Here is a 25,889-nt window from a genome sequence, read left to right as displayed (position 1 = left end):
CTCTGTGATGTCATCATGGAGGAGTGGAAGAGTACTCCAGTGGTAACCTGTGAAGCTCTGGTGAACTCCATGCCCAAGAGGGTTATGGCAGTGCTGGAAAATGATGGTGGCCACACAAAATATTTACACTTTGGGCTCAATTTGGACATTTTCACTTAGGGATGTACTCATTTTTGTTGCCAGTGGTTTAGACATTAATGGCTGTGTGTTCAGTTATTTTGAGGGGACAGCAAATGTACACTGTTATACAAGCTGTACTCTCACTACTTTAAATTGTAGCAAATTGTCATTCCTTCAGTGTTGTCACATGAAAAGATATAATCAAATGTTTACAAAAATATGAGGGGTGTACTCACTTTTGTGAGATACTGTATATATAATTTAAATAATTATTTCGCCCTTCACTCCAAAGGCTCTGAATAGAACGTGCACCTCTAGAACTTGATGAGTCCAATTGATGCATATTCAACTGATTGGAGATGATTTGGAAAGGGACACACCTGTCTAAGGTCCTACACACTTCACAAAACTTTCTGAGGAAAATCCAAAAGAGATCTGAGGGAGGTTGGAAAATAATTGCTGCAAGGAATCATGGGAGAATCTGCCCAAAGCTGGTAGAGGCATAGACAGGAAAATCCAAATCTGTGATCACTGATGAAGGTGTTCTGAGTAGAGTACTGAGTTAAGGGTCTGTACGTCCCTCCACATTTTTGTAGCATAAAAATAAATAAAAATGTATGCTACTTCTATGTGACACTCTGGATGAGTGCTAAATGTGAACAACTAGCAACCACAACGCAAACACCAATCAAGGCAGCATCACTGTGAACAAGAGAAGTTTCCCCTCCTGTACTCAGAATGACAATCAAACCGGGACGCTTCAAAGAACTATCATCTCCCTCACTCTGTCAGTCCCCCTCTCCCACTCTCCCTACATCTTTATACACACTCTATCTTTCTTCCATCTACCCATCGAAATAAGGAAAACAGACATGAAACAGAACATTGCACAGATTAAGTGTTTGGGCAGAAACTGCTGGAATCAATTTTGCTTCCCTGTAATTTCGACAATGGAAACATCTCGTGGCCCCCACCCCAACTTTGAAACTAAATTGATTTATTTACATGTATCCGTCGATAAATCCACGCCAGTCAATTCACTGGGTTTAGATCCTGAATACCGGCAGGTCTGTTCCAACCAGGAGGGCAGACGCCCCGAAAAACCTCCAGACGGAATCCCCCGAGTGCCTTCAGAATCACAGAGACGAGGTCCCTGGAGGTTCAGAACTCAATTACCCGGGACAAGATAGAGCTCTATCCCAGACGGCACCCTCTTCACTATATAGTGCCCATCTTTGGGCCCGAGCCCTGTATGAAATGTGTGCACTGTATAGTGGATAGGTTGTCATTTGGGACACACATCGAGGTATGACTCATACCTGAGCGAGGTATGGGAGAAAGAATAAAGTAATGAAGCTGAGTGTACTGGGGATATTGATATAAGAATGCTGCAGACGAAATAAATAGCGTAATTAGAGGATAAAAGATAAAAAATTTGAGTGGGAGTTTAGGAGTTGGTTTCATTGGAGATTTCCAGTGAGTTTGATGTTTAAGTTATCTGGGTCTGCAAAACCAGCCCTTCAATAGGTGTAGGTGAGAACACTGTTAAGTGTGGAAGAGAGGAGGTGATAAAGAGAGAGTGACTGAGGGAGGAAGAGAGGAGGGAGAGAAATGTGAGACAACTTCAGAAAAGAAAAATGCAAAAACCAAATGTGCAAAGCTGACAGAGACTAAACCAAAAGACTAGCAGGTCTAATTGCTGCCAAGGACGGTTCTACCAGGTCTCAACTTATTTAGGAAAACTAAGTGAATACCAATCCAATCAACACATTTCAGTTTTTTGTCATCTCTATTAACAGGTGGTTTTAATGAAATGAACAGAATCCCAATTGAATCAATTTTCACTTGAGAGTGTAACACTACAACATGTGCAAAAGCCTTTGGAGTGTTGAAGAATTCTTCAAAAGTACCTCAGCAGTCTGTCATCTTTGAGGTTCCGCTCAGTAGAACAATAGTTCCAAGGTAGCCCCATAAATTGCTGTTTGATATTACGGTCACTTTGGACCTGAGGAAATGACAGAAGAAAGGGAAAGACAGTCGCTTTATGATAACTAAGGTCTGAGAAAGAGGGGAACATCTAATCTTTCTCTAATGATAAATGAGGACAGTCAGGCAATGTAGAGTCGGTCAGTACAGCTGGGTTTTAGTTCAGGCAGAGGATTAGGCAGTCCCGTCAGCATATCAGGGAAAGGGACCCTAACTACACACTGACCCACTTCAGACCGGGGAGACTCAAATACCATCCTGAAAAGTGGTCTGGTAACACAGATTGGACGTAAAAAGAAACACATCCCAACTGTTCCAATCTCAAACTTTTCAAACAGCCCTGCTGTTGGCAGGAAGTGCATATTCTGAAAATATAAATAAGTTAAGGGAACAACCGTTTTCAAGATACTTTTCTGCAATTCTCAACAAATTCCCCCCTAAGGACACACACATAAAATCCAAACTCTGGGTCTGGTGATTATGGCTGCTTTAGAAATGTCATTCTATGAACCCACTACTGTCATCCTGTAAGCGTGTCCATGTACACAACACTACTGTCATCCTGTAAACCTGTCCCTGTACACAACACTACAGTCATCCTGTAAACCTGTCCCTGTACACAACACTACTGTCATCCTGTAAACCTGTCCCTGTACACAACACTACTGTCATCCTGTAAACCTGTCCCTGTACACAACACTACTGTCATCCTGTAAACCTGTCCCTGTACACAACACTACTGTCATCCTGAAAACCTGTCCCTGTACACAACACTACTGTCATCCTGTAAACCTGTCCCTGTACACAACACTACTGTCATCCTGAAAACCTGTCCCTGTACACAACACTACTGTCATCCTGTAAACCTGTCCCTGTACACAACACTACTGTCATCCTGTAAACCTGTCCCTGTACACAACACTACTGTCATCCTGTAAACCTGTCCCTGTACACAACACTACTGTCATCCTGTAAACCTGTCCCTGTACACAACACTACTGTCATCCTGTAAACCTGTCCCTGTACACAACACTACTGTCATCCTGTAAACCTGTCCCTGTACACAACACTACTGTCATCCTGTAAACCTGTCCCTGTACACAACACTACTGTCATCCTGAAAACCTGTCCCTGTACACAACACTACTGTCATCCTGTAAACCTGTCCCTGTACACAACACTACTGTCATCCTGTAAACCTGTCCCTGTACACAACACTACTGTCATCCTGAAAACCTGTCCCTGTACACAACACTACTGTCATCCTGAAAACCTGTCCCTGTACACAACACTACTGTCATCCTGTAAACCTGTCCCTGTACACAACACTACTGTCATCCTGTAAACCTGTCCCTGTACACAACACTACTGTCATCCTGTAAACCTGTCCCTGTACACAACACTACTGTCATCCTGTAAACCTGTCCCTGTACACAACACTACTGTCATCCTGTAAACCTGTCCCTGTACACAACACTACTGTCATCCTGAAAACCTGTCCCTGTACACAACACTACTGTCATCCTGTAAACCTGTCCCTGTACACAACACTACTGTCATCCTGTAAACCTGTCCCTGTACACAACACTACTGTCATCCTGTAAACCTGTCCCTGTACACAACACTACTGTCATCCTGAAAACCTGTCCCTGTACACAACACTACTGTCATCCTGTAAACCTGTCCCTGTACACAACACTACTGTCATCCTGTAAACCTGTCCCTGTACACAACACTACTGTCATCCTGTAAACCTGTCCCTGTACACAACACTACTGTCATCCTGTAAACCTGTCCCTGTACACAACACTACTGTCATCCTGTAAACCTGTCCCTGTACACAACACTACTGTCATCCTGAAAACCTGTCCCTGTACACAACACTACTGTCATCCTGTAAACCTGTCCCTGTACACAACACTACTGTCATCCTGTAAACCTGTCCCTGTACACAACACTACTGTCATCCTGTAAACCTGTCCCTGTACACAACACTACTGTCATCCTATAGACCTGTCCCTATCAACACTACTGTCATCCTGAAAACCTGTCCCTGTACACAACACTACTGTCATCCTGTAAACCTGTCCCTGTACACAACACTACTGTCATCCTGTAAACCTGTCCCTGTACACAACACTACTGTCATCCTATAGACCTGTCCCTATCAACACTACTGTCACCCGAGGACACTCTGAGCCAGTGTGTATTGGATAGGGGTAGTTTTGAGATTCACAGAGGGTTTCCTGTTACTTAGCTCAGGTCCTTAAAATACAGCAGGGCCAGAAGAGTGTCAAGCAGTGAGAACCAACAGCAGCCAAAACCCAGGAAACAATTAGACCGAGCTGAATGATGTCATCAAGGCCTTGAGGAGAGGGAAGGCCTGGATACACAATGATACAAACATGCACGCATACATGACATAGACTAGTAGTTTGAACGTTTTGCCAGTAAACAAAAGGTTGCCGGTTTAAATTCCCAAGCCTCGGGGTGCCCTTGACCAAGGCATCTAAATCTCTAATCCTGTAATTCCCTCTGGATGAAAATGAAACAGTGTGTAAATGTTTTTGCAATAGAGAGTGACGCGCTCAAACGTGTTCTGACACCTTCAGCCGGATCCAGGACTAATCCAGCGAAGCAGTAACCTAATGAGATAACACCAGTCTGTGTGTGTCCCAGCTCATGATATAATATCTGATCCTTTCTAATTAGTTACAGCACGTCCCAGATGGTTGTCTAGGCCACTCCACACGCACACACACACGCACGCACACACACACCTCCTCACAGTCCTAAAGCTAGAGTAACCACGGTAACATCCAGTACTGGTCCTTCGATAGATTGGGATTTTCTAAAATGTTAATGTAGATTGTATTGGATTCCTCTCACAACAGGGGATAGTGTCACACCACAGACTGTTGCAGATATCTCCTTACAAGAATAACTCACAGTAGCCCCAGCTGCTTGCTGTAATCACACGCCAGACAGTCTGGCTTTCATGCGACCTAAACATTTGGTTTGGGAAAGAACCATTTCAGGGGAAAGGCAGTCGTGTCTGGGAAATGACCAGCTTTTAGACAGACACTGCCGATGAAGACCTTCTCCATTATAGAGTGGTCAGGTGTGTGGGATCTGCAAGGTCATTGGCTGATTCCACCAGATGTACTGGTTGGGGTCATTCAAAACCAAGCAAACAGCCAAAAGTCAAGAAAACAGTCATAATGTTGCCACCTCTTTCCTTCTCTATGCCGTGAGCACAAACTGATCTGGGGCCTGGCTATGGCTGGAGTAATGAAGCATGGGTTTATTTACTTGGCCCTGTGCATACCTGAAGGAGGTTAGTGAGTGCTAAAGTAGTGAGTGCTAAATTGGGTCAGAACAGAACAGTATCATGCAACCAGATGTTTGTGAGCTTGTGAAATGGGATTTAAGCTGATTCCAGTGGGTGTTCCTGAGGCTTCCAGAATGACGACAAACACAGCTGCCTAAATGGAACCCTTTTCCCTACAGGCCCAGGCCAAAGTAGGGCACTTGGTAGACAATGTGTTGCCGTTTTGGACAAAGGCAAAATCCCCCTCTCCTTCTCAACTGCAGCCGGCACTTAATTGGCATCATCTCTGGTTTGTTTACATTGAACAAGGAGAGGAACATACACATAGACAACCCACTCTGCTGTCTGTCTCTCTCCTCTCTCTCCTCCCCCTCTCTCTCTCCTCTCTCTCCTCCCCCTCTCCCTCTCCTCTCTCTCCTCCCCCTCTCTCTCCTCTCCACTCTCTCCCCTCTCTCTCGCGCCTCACTTTAAATTCAATTCAATTCAGCTTTATTAGCATGACTGTTATTACGACCGTATTGCCCAAGCTAGTAGGTACAATAACAACAGGAGACTACATATCAATAACAACATTTAAACTGACATCAAAAACAGCAATAACCAGCATTGTCTGGAATATGGAGCAACAACAAAATACTCAAAGTGAACAACACCAAGAGCAGAGAATCACACAAGAACAACGCCCAGAACAGAAATAACCGGCATCATCTGAAAGACATAGCAACAACAAAAACATCAGAGTGAGCAATATCAATAAAAGCAAAAATACACAAATAATAAATAAAAGGTAACAGTCCAAAGCGGGTCACAGGTTGTCCCTTATTTTGTGTCTCTCTGAGGAAGCGTCCAGCTAGAGGGGGTGTGCCCTCACCTGCATCGTTTCCTCATCGGACAGTGTGGTGAATGATGGCACTAGTGTTTAAAATGTATTAAAGAAATGCTGTCTGGTGTTTGTGTCATGTTGGCAGTGTAGAAATGCTGTCTGGTTTTTGTGTCATGTTGGCAGTGTAGAAATGCTGTCTGGTTTTTGTGTCATGTTGGCAGTGTAGAAATGCTGTCTGGTTTTTGTGTCATGTTGGCAGTGTAGAAATGCTGTCTGGTTTTTGTGTCATGTTGGCAGTGTAGAAATGCTGTCTGGTTTTTGTGTCATGTTGGCAGTGTAGTAGAAAGTGCATCTCTGTCTCCACCTCACCTGTCGTACAGTGACCACATGTTCAGGTTTCTTTTGGTTACCAGGTTTTTTGTATCTGCCTTTTTCGATGGCTGGACTGTGGTCGCTGAGCCTGTACTTGGTCAGGATCTGTCTCTGCTTTGTATATCTGACCGTAAAAAGATATTCAGCCAATTCATAGTCTCCATCTTGGGCCCGGTAGCAACTTTGTTTTGTGTTTAGGTTTGATTGTTCCAATGTTCCAGATAGGCCTTTTTGGTTTGTTTAACAATTTCGTTTACTCAGATTTTTCTCTCTCCCCCCTCTCCTCTGTCTCCCCCCTCTCCTCTCTCTCTCCTCTCTCTCCCCTCTCTCTCTCTCCTCTCTCTCCCCTCTCTCCTCTCACTCTCTCCTCTCTCTCTCCTCTCCCTCTCCTCTGTCTCCCCCCTCTCCTCTCTTTCTCCTCTCTCTCCTCTCACTCTCTCCTCTCTCTCTCCTCTCCCTCTCCTCTGTCTCCCCCCTCTCCTCTCTCTCCCCTCTCTCTCCCCTCTCTCCTCTCACTCTCTCCTCTCTCTCTCCTCTCCCTCTCCTCTGTCTCCCCCCTCTCCTCTCTCTCCCCTCTCTCCTCTCACTCTCTCCTCTCTCTCTCCTCTCCCTCTCCTCTGTCTCCCCCCTCTCCTCTCTCTCTCCTCTCTCTCCCCTCTCTCTCCTCTCTCTCTCCTCTCCCTCTCCCCTCCCTCCTCTCTCTCCCTTCTCTCTCCCCTTTCTCTCGCTCCTCACTCAATTCAATTCAAACAGGCTTTTATTGGCATGAAAGTTACAATTGAACAATATTGCCAAAGCATTTTACAAAGTTAATCCAATTAGTAACAAAATTCTCTCTACATGCAGTATGTTTTCAACACAATAATATAATCACATGTAAGTATTTTGTGTGTGTGCGGTTGTGTATCTAGGTGTATGTTGTGTGTGTGTGTGTGTGTAACTGGCTGTCCCTATGGGTGTGACATCATGCCATATACTTTACACTGTAAGTGGCACAATGGGTCTCACCCAATATAATAGTAATTCCCTGTTTCCTAATTCTCTCTGTCGTTTTTCAATCTGGGGGAAGATAGTTGCCCACAGGTCTGCATAGTTATCACACTTCCGGTCTCTATGGCCAGGATGCATTCTATGCCCACTCTCTCTCTCTCTCTCTCTCCCCTCTCTCCTCACTCTCTCCCCTCTCCCCTCCCTCTCTCTCAATCTCACATCACTCTCTCATCTCTCCTCTCTCTCCTACCTGAAAGCAGGGCTGCTGCCGATGCTCCCCCAGACCTCCGTCTTGGTCCTGGGGACAGGAGGCTGGAGCATCTCTGCTGCCAGCGGGTCAGGGTCCTCCTCCGCCCGGCCCACCCACTCCCCCACCACCCTGGGACGCAGCACGCAGTTAAACCCCCCCAGGTTCTGGAGAGAGGGTGGTGGACAAAAAATAAAATAATTAAATTCAATATTAAAATTCTTGTCAAAGCATTTTCAATTCTACTTTCTTGAGCCACGTATTAAATGTACATTTATCAAAATAAAGAGGTTCAGAGGTTAAGAGAGAGACATGGGGAGAGAGAGAGAGAGACAAAGAAACAGTCCAACTGAAATAAAAAACAATAAAGAAACAAACCAACTGTAAAAACCGCTCTCCAGGTACAGTCCTCCAGGCAAACCCTGAGAACAGAACCATCCCCTTGTGCCTGATTGGAGTAGCCTCCATCCCAAACACAGTATCCCTGGCTGGCTGGGGCTAATGTAGTGCAGCATGAAGGGTCTAGGGTACGAACTGGGACACAGTGGGCCTGGTGTCTAAAGTGGTCAACCATCTGGGTCCTGTCAGCGGAACACACAGCAGTCTGTGTCCAGAGATATCTCGAGTGCGTGGCTTCCAGTGTGTTCCAGGCCAAACGACATACTAGAGGTCACCACAAAGCTAGTAAGGCCTTTACAAAACGGTGCCCACAAATATGTTTGGCTGGTAACCACTAGGAAGTAAGTGCATTTCCAGCTTCGAGGTTAGAGTAAAACCTTCTAGCTGGGTTAGAAATGGTCATTAGATTTAGGTTTTGGAACTAGGGTTTAGGTTTAGGATTTGGTTAAGGGGCGGCATAAAGGTTAGGTCAGTGAGGTTAAGGCTAGAGTTGGGTTAAGGTTAGGGTGAGGTTTGGGATTACTGGACAAGGAACATGAAGAATCGGTTTTCTGGTACCCAGAAGAATAGAAAAACAAACCTCTGTGCGTGTGTGTGTTTGTGCGCCAGCTTGTGTGGAAACATGTATATTTGCCTCAAACTTCAAACCACATAGCCTTCATTTACAGGCACCTATAATGACACACCCAGGACACGCTTCCCTCGAGGGCCTTATTGCTGTTACGAAGGTGATGACTGTAGTTGGAGATGTTGGTGTCAAACCCACGGTGTATGTGCCAAAATTCCACAGCTTTCAGGAACCAACATTCAGGATTTGAACTAGGATTTGAAATAATGGTTTTAATACGCATTGGCGTTAGGAGTCATGCCAAAGATCAGCCCTTAACTGAGTACTTTGGCGAAGTAGTATATTATAATATCGCCAATGCAGTGAATGAAAGCAAAATGAAAACAATGAAAAGTGGAGTATCTTTTCTGTTTTCATTTGTTTCCTCTCGTTAATATCTTTTTATTTTTCACACAATTTCATTTCACTGCTTAAAGGAGTAAAGAATTGAAGAATACCTGAATTCTGTGTTTAATAAAACATAGTGGAAACAAAACTACCTTTTAAAATACCCTAATGAGCTGATTGGTAAGTGTTCTTGTACAAGAGACGCCTACAGATGAATAGAGAACCCTAGAGAACTGTAGAGAAATGTGTGAGATCCTGAGAAGTCTAAGTGCAACAAAAATAGTCTTGTTCCAACCGGGCTTATCAAGGATTTCAAGGATAAATGCTGGTCCCAGGAGATTGTGGTTTGTCATTATTATCTATGAAACACACAATCCATCATTCTCAGAGGAATGTTGTGCTGTCATCTAAGACCGAAGATCATGAGCGATAGAAGACCGATGGGGACTGAAAGGATGACTGCAATGATCTGCAAATGTGACAGTTTCAGAAACAACACACTTTATGGTCTTCCACACTGAAACATTGGGATATTGTAGAACAGAAACACGACGAAGTAAAGAATAGTTACCTGATCCAGTTCATCAGAAACTGCAATACCTGCAAGAAAGAAAATAGTGAGCTTTGAGAGGGAGCTCTGCTTTACATTGCTGGCAAAATGGCACAGAATTGAAAAGGATCAGACTTGATTTAGTGTTTGGGATTCAGTGTTGGGGTGCTGTGTAGGGTAATACGGTTTATGGTAAATTTTTAGGGTTTAGGGTACAGTTTGAGTGTTTGGGATTCAGTGTTGGGTCATTGTGTAGGGTATTAGGGTTCCCCTCCAAGAACTGCCACCTTAACGTGGTGGAGGGGTTTGAGTACCCGAGTGACCCTAGGAGCTATGTTGTCTGGGGCTATATGCCCCTGGTAGGGTCTCCCAAGGCAAACAGGTCTTAGGCGACGGGTCAGACTAAGAGCGGTTCAAAACCCCTTAATGAAGAATAAAATTTTGAGTACCGTGACGTCGCCCGGTATGGCGCAGCCGGGGCCCCACCCCGGAGCCAGGCCCGGGGTTGGGGCTCGAATGCGAGCGCCTGGTGGCCGGGCCTTCCCCCATGGGGCCCGGCCGGGCTCAGCCCGAACGGGTGACGTGGGGCCGCCCTCCCGTGGGCTCACCACCCACAGGAGGGACCATAAGGGGCCGGTGCAAAGACGATCGGGCGGCAGTCGAAGGCAGGGGCCTAGACAACCCGATCTCTGGACACAGAAACTGGCTCTAGGGACGTGGAATGTCACCTCGCTGGCGGGGAAGGAGCCTGAGTTAGTGCGTGAGGTTGAGAGGTTCCGATTAGAGGTAGTCGGGATCACCTCTACGCACGGCTTGGGCTCTGGAACCACACTCCTTGAGAGAGGATGGACTCTTCACCACTCTGGAGTTGCCCATGGTGAGAGGCGGCGGGCTGGTGTGGGTTTGCTCATAGCTCCCCAGCTCTGCCGCCATGTGTTGGAGTTTACCCCGGTGAACGAGAGGGTCGTTTCCCTGCGCCTACGGGTCGGGGATAGGTCTCTCACTGTTGTTTGTGCCTACGGGCCGAACCGCAGTGCAGAGTACCCGACCTTCTTGGAGTCTCTGGGAGGGGTGCTGGAAAGTGCTCCGACTGGGGACTCTATTGTTCTACTGGGGGACTTCAATGCCCACGTGGGCAACGACAGTGACACCTGGAGGGGCGTGATTGGGAGGAACGGCCCCCCTGACCTGAACCCGAGTGGTGTTCAGTTATTGGACTTCTGTGCTAGTCACAGTTTGTCCATAACGAACACCATGTTCAAGCATAAGGGTGTCCATCAGTGCACGTGGCACCAGGACACCCTAGGCCGCAGGTCGATGATCGACTTTGTTGTCGTTTCATCTGACCTGCGGCCGTATGTCTTGGACACTCGGGTGAAGAGAGGGGCGGAGCTGTCAACTGATCACCACCTGGTGGTGAGTTGGATCCGATGGCGGGGGAGGAAGCTGGACAGACTCGGCAGGCCCAAGCGTACTGTAAGGGTCTGCTGGGAACGTCTGGCCGAGTCTCCTGTCAGAGAGATCTTTAACTCCCACCTCCGGCAGAGCTTCGACTGGATCCCGAGGGAGGTTGGAGATATTGAGTCCGAGTGGACCATGTTCTCCACCGCCATTGTCGAAGCGGCCGCTCGGAGCTGTGGCCGTAAGGTCTCCGGTGCCTGTCGAGGCGGCAATCCCCGAACCCGGTGGTGGACACCGGAAGTAAGGGATGCCGTCAAGCTAAAGAAGGAGTCCTATCAGGCCTGGTTGGCTTGTGGGACTCCTGAGGCAGCTGACGGGTACCGACAGGCCAAGCGGGCTGCAGCCCGGGTGGTTGTGGAGGCAAAAACTCGGGCCTGGGAGGAGTTCGGTGAGGCCATGGAGAAGGACTATCGGCTGGCCTCGAAGAGATTCTGGCAAACCATCCGGCGCCTCAGGAGAGGGAAACAGTGCCCTACCAACGCTGTTTACAGTAGAGGTGGGCAGCTGTTGACCTCAACTGAGGATGTCGTCGGGCGGTGGAAGGAGTACTTCGAGGATCTCCTCAATCCCGCTGACATGTCTTCCATTGAGGAAGCAGAGGATGAGGGCTCAGTGGTGGACTCGTCCATCACCCGGGCTGAAGTCACAGAGGTGGTCAAGAAACTCCTCGGTGGCAAGGCACCGGGGGTGGATGAGATCCGCCCTGAGTACCTCAAGTCTCTGGATGTTGTGGGGCTGTCTTGGTTGACACGCCTGTGCAACATCGCGTGGCGGTCGGGGACAGTGCCTCTGGGATGGCAGACCGGGGTGGTGGTCCCTCTTTTTAAGAAGGGGGACCGGAGGGTGTGTTCCAACTATAGGGGGATCACACTTCTCAGCCTCCCCGGGAAAGTCTATGCCAGGGTTCTGGAGAGGAGAATACGGCCGATAGTAGAACCTCGGATTCAGGAGGAACAGTGTGGTTTTCGTCCGGGCCGTGGAACACTGGACCAGCTCTATACCCTCTACGGGGTGTTGGAGGGTTCATGGGAGTTTGCCCAACCAATCCACATGTGTTTTGTGGATTTGGAGAAGGCATTCGACTGTGTCCCTCGCGGCATCTTGTGGAGGGTGCTTGGGGAATATGGGGTCCTGGGTCCTTTGCTAAGGGCTGTCAGGTCCCTATACAACCGAAGCAGGAGCTTGGTCCGCATTGCCGGCAGTAAGTCAGACTTGTTCCCAGTGCATGTTGGACTCCGGCAGGGCTGCCCTTTGTCACCGGTTCTGTTTGTAATTTTTATGGACAGAATTTCTAGGCGCAGCCAGGGGCCGGAGGGTGTCAGGTTTGGGGACCACACGATTTCGTCTCTGCTCTTTGCAGATGATGTTGTCGTGTTGGCCCCTTCTAACCAGGACCTTCAGCATGCACTGGGACGGTTTGCAGCCGAGTGTGAAGCGGTGGGGATGAAAATCAGTACCTCCAAATCCGAGGCCATGGTCCTCAGTCGGAAAAGGGTGGCTTGCCCACTTCAGGTTGGTGGAGAGTGCCTGCCTCAAGTGGAGGAGTTTAAGTATCTAGGGGTCTTGTTCACGAGTGAGGGAAGGATGGAACGGGAGATTGACAGACGGATCGGTGCAGCTTCTGCAGTAATGCAGTCGATGTATCGGTCTGTCGTGGTGAAGAAAGAGCTGAGCCGCAAGGCGAAGCTCTCGATTTACCAGTCAATCTACGTTCCTACTCTCACCTATGGTCATGAGCTTTGGGTCATGACCGAAAGGACAAGATCCCGGATACAGGCGGCCGAAATGAGTTTTCTCCGCAGGGTGGCTGGGCGATCCCTTAGAGATAGGGTGAGAAGCTCGGTCACCCGGGAGGAGCTCAGAGTAGAGCCGTTGCTCCTCCACATCGAGAGGGGTCAGCTGAGGTGGCTTGGGCATCTTTTTCGGATGCCTCCGGAACGCCTTCCTGGGAAGGTGTTCCGGTCCCATCCCACCGGGAGGAGACCCCGGGGAAGACCTAGGACACGCTGGAGGGACTATGTCTCCCGGCTGGCCTGGGAACGCCTCGGTGTCCCCCCGGAAGAGCTAGAGGAAGTGTCTGGGGAGAGGGAAGTCTGGGCATCCCTGCTTAGACTGCTGCCCCCGCGACCCGGCCCCGGATAAGCGGTAGAAGATGGATGGATGGATGGGTACATTTTGGGGTTTAGGTTTAGTATAGTTTGAGTGTTTGGGATTCAGTGTTGGGACATTGTGTAGGGTATTAGGGTTCATGGTACATTTTGGGGTTTAGGTTTAGTATAGTTTGAGTGTTTGGGATTCAGTGTTGGGTCATTGTGTAGGGTATTAGGGTTCATGGTACATTTTGGGGTTTAGGTTTAGTATAGTTTGAGTGTTTGGGATTCAGTGTTGGGTCATTGTGTAGGGTATTAGGGTTCATGGTACATTTTGGGGTTTAGGTTTAGTATAGTTTGAGTGTTTGGGATTCAGTGTTGGGGCATTGTGTAGGGTATTAGGGTTCATGGTACATTTTGGGGTTTAGGTTTAGTATAGTTTGAGTGTTTGGGATTCAGTGTTGGGTCATTGTGTAGGGTATTAGGGTTCATGGTACATTTTGGGGTTTAGGTTTAGTATAGTTTGAGTGTTTGGGATTCAGTGTTGGGTCATTGTGTAGGGTATTAGGGTTCATGGTACATTTTGGGGTTTAGGTTTAGTATAGTTTGAGTGTTTGGGATTCAGTGTTGGGTCATTGTGTAGGGTATTATGGTTTATGGTACATTTTGGGTTTAGTATAGTTTGAGTGTTTGGGATTCAGTGTTGGGTCATTGTGTAGGGTATTATGGTTTATGGTACATTTTGGGTTTAGTAAAGTTTGAGTGTGTGGGATTCAGTGTTGGGTCATTGTGTAGGGTATTAGGGTTCATGGTACATTTTGGGGTTAGTACTGTTCAAGGGTCTCAGGGGCGTTACTAAACATTCTAAACTCACTGCGTGATAGATTCTCCAGAGCCTTCCCCAGTTTCTTGCTCTCTTGTAGGATGTGGTTGAGCTCGTCAAAATCTCTGCTCTCTCTCCAGTCCCAGGACGGGTGCTCTATAGAGCGCGGCACTGAAACACAACCACATAGCAGTTGAACTGAAACGTCACTCCACGCTGAAACACAAGCAACATCATAACATTTGAAATGAAACGTCACTCCACGCTGAAACACAAGCAACATCATAACATTTGAAATGAAACGTCACTCCACGCTGAAACACAAGCAACATCATAACATTTGAAATGAAACGTCACTCCACGCTGAAACACAAGCAACATCATAACATTTGAAATGAAACGTCACTCCACGCTGAAACACAAGCAACATCATAACATTTGAACTGAAACATCACTCCTCGCTGAAACACAAGCAACATCATGACATTTGAAATGAAACGTCACTCCACGCTGAAACACAAGCAACATCATAACATTTGAACTGAAACGTCACTCCACGCTGAAACACAAGCAACATCATAACATTTGAACTGAAACATTACTCCTCGCTGAAACACAACCAACATCATAACATTTGAACTGAAACATCACTCCTCGCTGAAACACAACCAACATCATAACATTTGAACTGAAACATTACTCCTCGCTGAAACACAACCAACATCATAACATTTGAACTGAAACATCACTCCTCGCTGAAACACAACCAACATCATAACATTTGAACTGAAACATCACTCCTCGCTGAAACACAAGCTACATCATAACATTTAAACTGAAATGTCACTCCACGCTGAAACACAAGACAATGGCACTGCATCACAAACTGCATAGATACACACACACACACACACATTGACACACATAGACCCACACATTAGCCTGATTGCCCTTCGATGTTTATTGTAATGCCAAAATATACAGTATTTATCCCATAATACACGTATTTACTGTTAGTGTTTGGTCCTGTACTCCAGCACTTTGGATATGAATAGATAATAATATGATTGGCATCTGAGAGGCTTTCCCAAGACTTCAAGTAACACATAGAATGTGTGTGACCTGTAAGACTATAAAGTAAAAGTCCTCCATGGACTGTGGACATGTTGACTATAAAGTAAAAGTCCTCCATGGACTGTGGACATGTTGACTATAAAGTAAAAGTCCTCCATGGACTGTGGACATGTTGACTATAAAGTAAAAGTCCTCCATGGACTGTGGACATGTTGACTATAAAGTAAAAGTCCTCCATGGACTGTGGACATGTTGACTATAAAGTAAAAGTCCTCCATGGACTGTGGACATGTTGACTATAAAGTAAAAGTCCTCCATGGACTGTGGACATGTTGACTATAAAGTAAAAGTCCTCCATGGACTGTGGACATGTTGACTGTAAAGACTTTCAGTGCACAAGCAGTATTCAGCACAGACATATGGGTCAGAACAGACCAGGAAATGACCCCGTTTTCACATCATCAAAGTGACGTCCCCTAACACCTCTGCCTCCTTCTACGGCCCTAATCCCCCTCTCACCCCATCTCTCACCCCATCTCACTCCTCCATCTCTCTTCTCCATCTCCCTTCTCAGTCTCTCCCCCCATCTCTCTTCTCCATCTCTCTCCCCATCTCTCTCCTCCATCTCTCTTCTCCATCTCCCTTCTCCATCTCTCCCCCCATCTCTCTCCCCATCTCTCTTCTCCATCTCTTCCCCCCTCTCTCTTATCTCTTCCCCCCTCTCTCCCCCATCTCTCTCCCCCATCTCTTCCCCCATCTCTCTGCTACATCTGTCTGCTCCATCTCTCTCCCCATCTCTCTCTGCCCCATATCTCTCCCCCATCTCTCTCCCCCATCTCTCTGCCCCATCTCTCTCCCCCATCTTTCTGCCCCATCTCTCTCCCCCATCTCTCTCTGCCCCATCTCTCTCCCCCTCTGCCCCAAATCACTGCCTCATCATTCTCCCTGAATCTCTCTCTCCAACTCTCTCTATATTTCAACCACCCTCTTTTTCTACGCTGTCCTCTTCCTCCACAGCCCTCCCTCTCCTTTCTCTCTTCTAATCTGATGTTTAATTCATAAACGCGGAGATGTAGTGAGACATGAATCCCAGCCCATGACTGATCTCAATAACAATCCTTACCCAGGGGTGTTACTTTCCATATTGACGTTTTAATATTTTATTCATTCTTATATATATATATATATATATATATATATATATATATATATATATATATGTTGGAACATAATGATGTATACACAATGAGGGTTAAATGACAGACATGTACTGTAATTATTCCTATAGATATACATTGTTCCCCATCTCTGTCCATATTTCAAATCTACTGTACAGACCTACATACCTACATACCTACATACCTACATACCTACATACCTACATACCTAGATCTATGCCCCATTGTTGATCAATTACATTACAGAAGGGCCAGGAAGAGAGATGGTCAGGGGGCCTAATGGAGATGGTCAGGGGGCCTAATGGAGATGGTCAGGGGGCCTAATGGAGATGGTCAGGGGGCCTAATGGAGATGGTCAGGGGGCCTAATGGAGATGGTCAGGGGGCCTAATGGAGATGGTCAGGGGGCCAAATGGAGATGGTCAGGGGCCCTAATGGAGATGGTCAGGGTGGGAGTGAGAAGGAGAGATATACAAGTGAGAGATTCCTTCATTCACTTAAGCCCTGTCCGTCGATCTGAAAGGCGCATACCAGATATTCAGCATGCTGTGCTCAAAGCTAATGATTCAAAGCTGAACCAAACAGAAAAAAACTTTTGACACGATGCAACAAAAAAGCGTCTACTACATTATACTAGAACGAGGTTTGAAGTCGTCTGCCTACACTACATCTCAGAAAATGAAGAAAATTGAGAGGGAACGTCCAAGTCAATCAGAACACAAGCCTAGAAAACCGGGTAGAAACGTTCAAAGAAAAAAAAGGAACAGCCTGTCAAAACACAGGTCAGTTTGGTTGAAAAACATCACTTCTGGCAAAACTCACACAACATGAAATTTTAGCTATCCAAAATGTAATAGCACTGTGTGGATGAACCAATTTCTTCCCTATATTTACAGACAACGTTTGAACACCCCAATCCACAAAAGTCAAGACAAATTTTACCACAATAATTGTCTGGAAACTCAAAGCAAATTTCTAACCATTCACTGACTAACTTAAAAGCAAACATAACTTCACAGATTGACTCATGTTCTGGCTTGACGATGGCCAGGCTTCGAAGTATTGCATCTGAAGTATTGCATTCCTTTTTTATTAGAGTTATGATGTTGTCTCCAGTTGGTCACTTTATAATCATACTCTTATTATACATACATGTATCACAATCTGTATTTGGAAGCAAATTAAAGGCGTTTCTGACCTTGGATACATTTCACTCCTGCTCCTCATAGTGGGAAACCTATTTCCTCTATTTCTAGTCTTGATGATACCTTTGAGCAACAAAGAAACCGGAGAGGTTTTCACCCCTGTCACAGCTACTGCCTCTTTTGACATGCTGAGAAAAACCTTTGACCTTTGCAAAAATACATTTAGACACTATGCTAGAGCAGATAATCACTGATTACACATTCAAAAATAGAAATAGTTGGTCAGGGGTTTATCCTAGGTCGAGAAAATGGCCCAAAACACACCTCAGAACTACTTTAAAAGAACAGAACAAGACGGTAGGCTTCAAATCATGGAATGGACAGCACAGCCTCCAGAATTAAACCACATCGAGATGGTTTGGGATGATCTGGGCAGAAAGGTGAAAGCAAAGTGCAGAACATTTGTGGGAACTTCTGCACCAATTTTGGGAAGAACTGTCTGAACCATATTTGATTTCCATTATAGAAAGAATGCCATGAGTGTGTTATGATTATTTGTCTGCAACAGGTGACTACTTTGATAAGTGAAAAATGTTGATTACATTTTGTAAAATTATTGCGTAATTTCTACTTTATCTCCAATTATTTATTTGTTCTATGCTTTAATTTCAGAGTACATTAAGACATCAAACCTGGTAAATTTCAATAAAAAAAATAGATTCAATGGAAAAATGAAGGTGTTCTAAATCCTTTGACCGGTCGTGTATGGTCTTCCTAATAGTTTTCCTTATGGGTAAAACTGCAGAGAGCTGTATACTCTGCTTCTTTGCCATGGGTTCAAATCCTGACTACTTGTCTGGAATCTGGAACATCTTCTCTGATGTCCTTGAGCTATACTAATTATTGCAACTAAGTTTAGAGGTTTCAGGTCAAAGAACACTTGTCATATTATGTTATCCTCGGCTAAAGTATTGGTTGAAGGAGAAATTAGGAATCATAAAAATTAGTCCTTCAAATGTCGTTGACTTTTAGCTTTCAGTCATTCAGCTGACACTCTTATGCAGAGTGACCTGAACAAATTATTGATGGCATACATTTAGTACCAAGGTATAGGACCTAAAACAAGTGTTATGGGGAATGAGGGCTGATGAATGAGCCAGTAGGAAGTCAGAGATTTGACAAGTGCTCATGATAATATGATATACAGATATGATATGACGATTATGTAGCCAATTTGGTTTGAGGGGCCTTTTTAGGACTGTTCGAGGCAACAGGAAGAGCTATATTCTGGTCAGATTTTAACCCTCATGCTTTGTCTGTTCTTCTCCAGTCGCGTTTACAATGACAATAAAAAAATATGCCCATGAGTGAAGAACAAAATATCAGATTTGTATTTTTGTGCAGTACAATTTAAATGGTTTGATAAAGTCAGCATCCCCCAGTTTTGACTGGAGACGGGAGGCATTAAAACTCCCTGTAGCTCCCGGAAAAATGAACAAAAGGAATAAATGAGAGGAGAATCTGTAAAGCATGAAGACTAACATGATAATGGATAAAGAATTATATAAAATATGTTTTACACATCCCTGCTGGGGGTTGATTCTGAACCACCTGTGCAAAATACAAACCCTCTAATGTTCTAATTATTTTCATCCAACTGTTTATGTGTGTATATGTTTGAAAAAGACAGTGTTTATGAGAGGGTTATTGCTTTATTTTACTGCCTTCCCGTGCAGCAGACAGACTGACTCACTGTCGGCTTGGCACTCTGACACCAGACTGAGATATTCCTTTTCTGTTTACGTCGGACTCGCAGCCCAGCAGGCTGCTCACACTGAAACACTGCTAGCCTGTTACAGCAAGGCTGTCTATCAAAACAGACAGATGCCTCAGCGTGCTTCGCATGGACACCTCGCTGTACATCCAGCACGGAAGGGACCTTTAGATGAGCAGTAGCCTGTGAGGAGCGTATGAGGCCGCGTGAAAAATTACAACGCCCGGGAGTTCAAAGGCCGGTCACTAAACATTGGCACTGCCAGGGGTTCCCGCGGTGGGCTGTGTGAATTGGCTCAGGCACCGTCCGGCACGGATGGTCATACCAGATGGCCTGACGGTCGGAGTGTTTCGGTCGGTTTGAATCCCAGGGATGACACGGCGTGCCTTGCAAGTCACTGTGGATAAAAATGCCTCTTATTAAAGGACACAAGCTAGAATGTATCGGGTAGGATGTCGTTTTTGGCAGGTTGGTAGAAGAAGAACGACTAAATGTTCTACAAAGTGAACTGTAGTGGGGGTCTAAAAATAGTATGATGGATTCTCCTCCTCCAGGCTCCCCAGTACTGATACGACTTGAGACGTGGGTGGCCTGCATATATCACTGTACAGCATCTCCCTCTGAGGAGGGGATAAGAGACTTCTGTACATTGCCTCAGAAATAACAGGCAATGCATCTTCACAGAGTTCATTTGGCCAAGGCAATTTCCAGACGGAGCTACTGATCCTGTTAACACATTTGTTCAAGCAGTTTTCTAGTTACGTTAACGTATAAATATTAGGTACAATGAGCTGATTGTGCACTCATGATGTACATACAGTAGGTAGTGTTCCCTGTCTAAGATCATTTACACGGTTCACGAACGAAGCCAAAGTGAGGTTGCTTTTCCGATGTTCAGTAACAACCAATTGTGTCGGTGTGTGTAGGTAGACCCAAGAGCAGAAATGAGGCAGTGTGCCTTCTGGAATTAAGAAACAAAAAACTTTTCTTCACTAGAAGACAAAAAAAATGGCATACACCAGTGGCAAGAAAAAGCACAGATCAGCCATCTTAAACCAACTTAAATCGTAAGACACCTAATGAGGAACAGATCAGCCATCTTAATTCAACTTAAATAGTAAGATACCCAATAAGGATTTTTTTATACAGCCTATGTTTGTAGTATTAGCAATGTGTCAAACAACACAGCTAAGTATTAATAAAACAATCATGATATTAAATTTGAGATAATTAATAAGATTTAACAAGAACCATGGATTTACTTTGAATAGTCACCAACAGATGTTTTTGGCCACTCCCACTAGAGAGGCGTGGCCACCGCGGAACAATCTCTGGAGTAATATTCATGCTATACACTGTATTCTTATTGATCACCTCTAGCTTGTAGTACTTGGAGCCAAATTGCCTGTGTTCCGTTCAATCCTCTGTTTTTGGGGTCATTTTTGTAAAGGGTTTATTCTCTGGGCAGAGATGGCGTGAATGACCATTCTTTGGGTATGCTAAATCTGGGTGCACATAGCCCCATGGAATCCCTGTCTCCATGCAAAGGCTTGCGCCGAGAACAGCTCTCAGCCAAGGAACATTGGTCATACAACACCCCTGCTTGATTATTCTGTAGGAGTGTGGAGAGGATGATGTTGTTTCTCAATGCCAGGTGGAAGAGAAGAGAGTGTATTGGAAAATCTTCAGAGAAACAGAGAAAAACAAACTGCAGACTCATGTTGGGATGGAATCAGGGCCAGCAGGGAAGAGACACACACTTACTGATGGTGAGTGATGGTCCAACCACTTCCTGAAATAGACTGGAACTGGCAGAGACCGAGAGAAATACTGAATTATTGAAGTTTCTCTCACTTACTCTATTCCCCCTTTCTTATAACGCTCTGCCTGAATCTCTCTCTCCTCTCACTCCATCTATTCCTCCATTATTCCCATCTCTCTCCCAGTCTCTCTCCCTCCCTCTCACACTCCCCCTCTCCCTCCATCTATTCCTCCATTATTCCCATCTCTCCCTCTCTAAATTGATCTCTCCTTTCCTCCCTCTTCCTCTCCCAAAATGATCAGTTTCTCTCTCTCCCTCAGTGTCTCTCCCTCACTCTCACACTCCCCCTCTCTCCCCCTCTCTCTCCTTCTCTCCCTCTCTCCATTGAACCTTGTCTCTGATTTGTTTACGTTCTCCCCCATTCCGCATCCCTCCTCTGGTTGCCTGAGACATAGAGTCTCCGCTGTAGTGTTCGTATGGTGCTGGATCACTGGCCAGTAAACCACAACTAATTGAATAAGAAATTACACCCAATTAAAAGGGAAGATTAAAACCAATGAGGTGGATAATTGAGATACGACAGGTATCAGCAAAACTACTCTGGAGGCAGAGGACCGTGCTTGTCTCAAATCTATAAGTCCTCATTGACTGGTAATACTTCTGCGCTACTGCCTGATGACTTTGTACAACTGGCCTGTTAGAGGTTCAGACATCCATTTGTAATGACAGACGGAGACTGGAACCAACGATGTGAGTTACTCGGGTACACAGGGCATTAATGAGACGGATGAACCCGGAGAACCGTTGAGTGCATGGAGAGTGAGCAGTGTCTACAGAACCGAAAGGGAAGAATCTTTTCGGGTTTTCTATTAACGCCATCAGTTGATGTCATATTGGAGAACATTTTAATGGGATCATGGTTTAGAGTACAGACAGGATTGGAAGCTATTAAATCCGCTGTTGAATATTTAGAGGTCCAGGACAGGTTTGGGTTCAGTACCAATTCAGTGCCATTCATATTCTAAAGCAGGTCAATGTGTACGATAGCGTCAAGATGGATAGTGGCTGCGTGCCACTATGCTCCCCGAAAACGGCACTCAATTCGCAGCAATGTCAGACTGCCTTCAATGAAGGAACCAAAGTTAAATCACTTTCACATTACCAGGATATGGCTGCCCGCAAGAAAATTATTCACTCAAATGATAATTAAAAATGTGGGGAGAACCTCAATTTCAAAAACCGTGTTGAACTGACATACTATAAACAGTGGAGAAAATATCACCTTAATGACACACATGAAAGACGACATCGTGTACTGACAGGAAATTGGCACTCCCACTGAGCTCAGTGTAAAGTGGTCCTCCTGACAAACACAAGGCTAGACTCACCTGTAACAACTTATTTAAAGGTGCCATTTAGGTAAACGTCCTCTCTACCTCAGCTCATTCCTAATCTGCTACTCCCACCGTAATCTCTTGTGGACAGATTAGGAAACAGAAATGGTAATGCTAAAACCAATGCAGAATTTGCTGGTGTTTGCATCATTTCAATATCAGCAAAGGAGGGTAGATTTGGCACATAGACTAGCTTGTCGTTTCAAATGAGATGGGGTGGAGCTCTATATTCTGGTTCATATGGACCGAGAACTTCATCAAGCATCTAACCAGTTACGCTGTACTTTAGTTCTGGGTTAGCCATTCTCGCAGGTTACGTTTAAAGCCTACACCTTTTTAGTTGTGATATTCTTTTCATTTACCACAGCTATCGAACGAAAATGACAAAATTACAAATACTAAAATGAATGATTTGTTCTCAAGTTTGAGTGCAGAGCAGGTAACTGGCAGTGTCATTCAACAACATATAACAATGTATACATCTGGGTATGTTTGTGCTGTGCTTGATCGTAGTACTATGAGCACTTACATGACTTAGATTCTGGCGATGGAGGTGAGATGTTTGACACAGCCAGATCACTTTTAGACTTCTTGGGTTTTTTGGGGTGGATCTGCCAGGCCTTCTCATAACTCCTGAAGTCCCCTCGTGCCTTACTGTCTGCCAAGAGAAGATGGTTTCAGGATAGTAGTCATAGACGGTATCAGAATAGTAGTCATAGATGGTATCAGGATAGTAGTCATAGATGGTATCAGGATAGTAGTCATAGATGGTATCAGGATAGTAGTCATAGATGGTATCAGGATAGTAGTCATAGATGGTATCAGGATAGTAGTCATAGATGGTATCAGGATAGTAGTCATAGACGGTATCAGAATAGTAGTCATAGATGGTATCAGGATAGTAGTCATAGATGGTATCAGGATAGTAGTCATAGATGGTTTCAGGATAGTAGTCATAGATGGTATCAGGATAGTAGTCAACCGATGGTATCATGATAGTAGACATAGATGGTATCAGGAAGCAGTCATAGATTGTATCAGGATAGTAGTTATCAGATGGTATCATGATAGTAGTCATAGATGGTATCAGGATAGTAGTCATAGATGGTTTCAGGATAGTAGTCATAGATGGTATCAGGAGAGTAGTCATCAGATGGTATCATGATAGTAGTCATAGATGGTATCAGGATAGTAGTCATAGATGGTATCATGATAGTAGTCATAGAAGGTATCATGATAGTAGTCATAGATGGTATCAGGATAGTAGTCATAGATGGTATCAGGATAGTAGTCATAGATGGTTTCAGGATAGTAGTCATAGATGGTATCAGGATAGTAGTCATAGATGGTATCAGGATGGTAGTCATAGATGGTATCAGGATAGTAGTCATAGATGGTATCAGGATGATAGTCATAGATGGTATCAGGATAGTAGTCATCAGATGGTATCATGATAGTAGTCATAGATGGTATCAGGATAGTAGTCATAGATGGTATCATGATAGTAGTCATAGATGGTATCAGGATAGTAATCATAGATGGTATCAGGATGGTAGTCATAGATGGTATCAGGATAGCAGTCATAGATGGTATCAGGATAGTAGTCAACAGATGGTATCATGATAGTAGTCATAGATGGTATCAGGAAGCAGTCATAGATGGTATCAGGATAGTAGTTATCAGATGGTATCATGATAGTAGTCATAGATGGTATCAGGATAGTAGTCATAGATGGTTTCAGGATAGTAGTCATAGATGGTATCAGGAGAGTAGTCATCAGATGGTATCATGATAGTAGTCATAGATGGTATCAGGATAGTAGTCATAGATGGTATCATGATAGTAGTCATCAGATGGTATCATGATAGTAGTCATAGATCGTATCAGGATAGTAGTCATAGATGGTATCAGGAAAGTAGTCATAGATGGTATCATGATAGTAGTCATCAGATGGTATCATGATAGTAGTCATCAGATGGTATCAGGAAAGTAGTCATCAGATGGTATCAGGATAGTAGTCATAGATGGTATCAGGATAGTAGTCATAGATGGTATCAGGAAAGTAGTCATCAGATGGTATCAGGATAGTAGTCATCAGATGGTATCAGGATAGTAGTCATCAGATAGTATCATGATAGTAGTCATAGATCGTATCAGGATAGTAGTCATAGATGGTATCATGATAGTAGTCATAGATGGTATCAGGAAAGTAGTCATAGATGGTATCATGATAGTAGTCATCAGATGGTATCATGATAGTAGTCATAGATCGTATCAGGATAGTAGTCATAGATGGTATCAGGATAGTAGTCATAGATGGTATCAGGATAGTAGTCATAGATGGTATCAGGATAGTAGTCATAGATGGTATCAGGTTAAGGATGCCTGTGAGTGAACATGCTTGCGTAGTAATGAATAAATGCTTTATATGAGAATTCACGTGCAGTACATACGGGAGCATCTGCATGTAGTGTGTGTGTGTGTGTGTCTCTACCTGAGGAGCTCTGGGCCCATAGCGCAGCCGAGCCAGACAGCGTTCTGTGCAGCTTGCTAGGGCTGCCATGCTTGGTCTGCAGGTGATCAATGAGAAAAGGAACAGGGTGATCCGGAGTCTCAGTTATCAGACTGGTCATCATCTCCTGACAGAAACAGCAGAACAGAGACACATCAGAGTAACGGACAAACAGGAAAAGGAGAAGGGGACGAACCGAAAGAGGAAATGGAGACAGAGGGAGCAGGGAAGATGGGTGAAGGAAAGGGGGGACAAGTACGACAGATGGAAAGAGACAGACGTGCAGTGTAAAACTGCAGTAGGGAGAGAGGAGAGATGGGGGGGTGAGACAGGGAGAGGTGGGGGGGCGGGACGGGGAGAGATGGGGGGCGGGATGGGGAGAGATGGGGGCGGGAATGGGAGAGATGGGGGGCGGGACAGGGAGAGGTGGCGGGCGGGATGGGGAGAGATGGAGGAGAGATGGGGGGCGGGATGGGGAGAGGTGGGGGGAGAGATGGGGGGCGGGATGGGGAGAGATGGGGGGCGGGATGGGGAGAGATGGGGGGCGGGATGGGGAGAGGTGGGGGGAGAGATGGGGGGCGGGACAGGGAAGAGTGGAATGAATTCAGAGGGAGAATAAAGAGAAGGCAGGACATAGAGGAGAGACACAGAAAGAGAGAAAGAGATGGAGAGGCAGGTCGAGAGGGATGTAAAGAGAGGGCGAGGTGGAGAGAGGGAAGTAGAAAGAGTGAGATAGAGAGATAGAGAGAAGTAGAAAAGGAGGAGTAGAGATGGAGAGCGAGAGTTATACAGGGAGAGGTAGAAAGAGACGGAGAGGTAGCAGGTGCTGAGAGCTAGAGGTCACATTACTTCACTGCATGCTGATCCGGCTGGCAGTCTGATGCATGATGGGTAATCAGTGTCC

General features: G+C 45.4%; 1 protein-coding gene across 4 annotated transcripts in view; it reads right to left on the bottom strand.

Moving 5' to 3' along the window:
- c21h8orf34 (chromosome 21 C8orf34 homolog) overlaps positions 1-25,889 on the bottom strand; it is a 106,603-nt gene that overhangs the window by 59,230 nt on the left and 21,484 nt on the right. For 3 of the 4 annotated variants that reach the window (XM_029116356.2, XM_029116355.2, XM_029116358.2), the window contains exons 2-6: positions 24,968-25,112; positions 23,003-23,131; positions 14,199-14,318; positions 9,795-9,823; positions 7,873-8,036 (exon numbers count right to left, since the gene is read on the bottom strand). In XM_029116356.2, coding sequence (XP_028972189.2) covers positions 7,873-8,036; positions 9,795-9,823; positions 14,199-14,318; positions 23,003-23,131; positions 24,968-25,112 — 587 coding nt within the window. The remainder of the gene's footprint in view (positions 1-7,872; positions 8,037-9,794; positions 9,824-14,198; positions 14,319-23,002; positions 23,132-24,967; positions 25,113-25,889) is intronic. The other variant, XM_029116357.2, reaches the window with a different exon arrangement.

The sequence above is a fragment of the Esox lucius genome, chromosome 21, assembly GCF_011004845.1.
Source record: "Esox lucius isolate fEsoLuc1 chromosome 21, fEsoLuc1.pri, whole genome shotgun sequence".
Taxonomy (NCBI): domain Eukaryota; kingdom Metazoa; phylum Chordata; class Actinopteri; order Esociformes; family Esocidae; genus Esox; species Esox lucius.
This window is presented reverse-complemented; position numbering and strand designations above follow the sequence as displayed.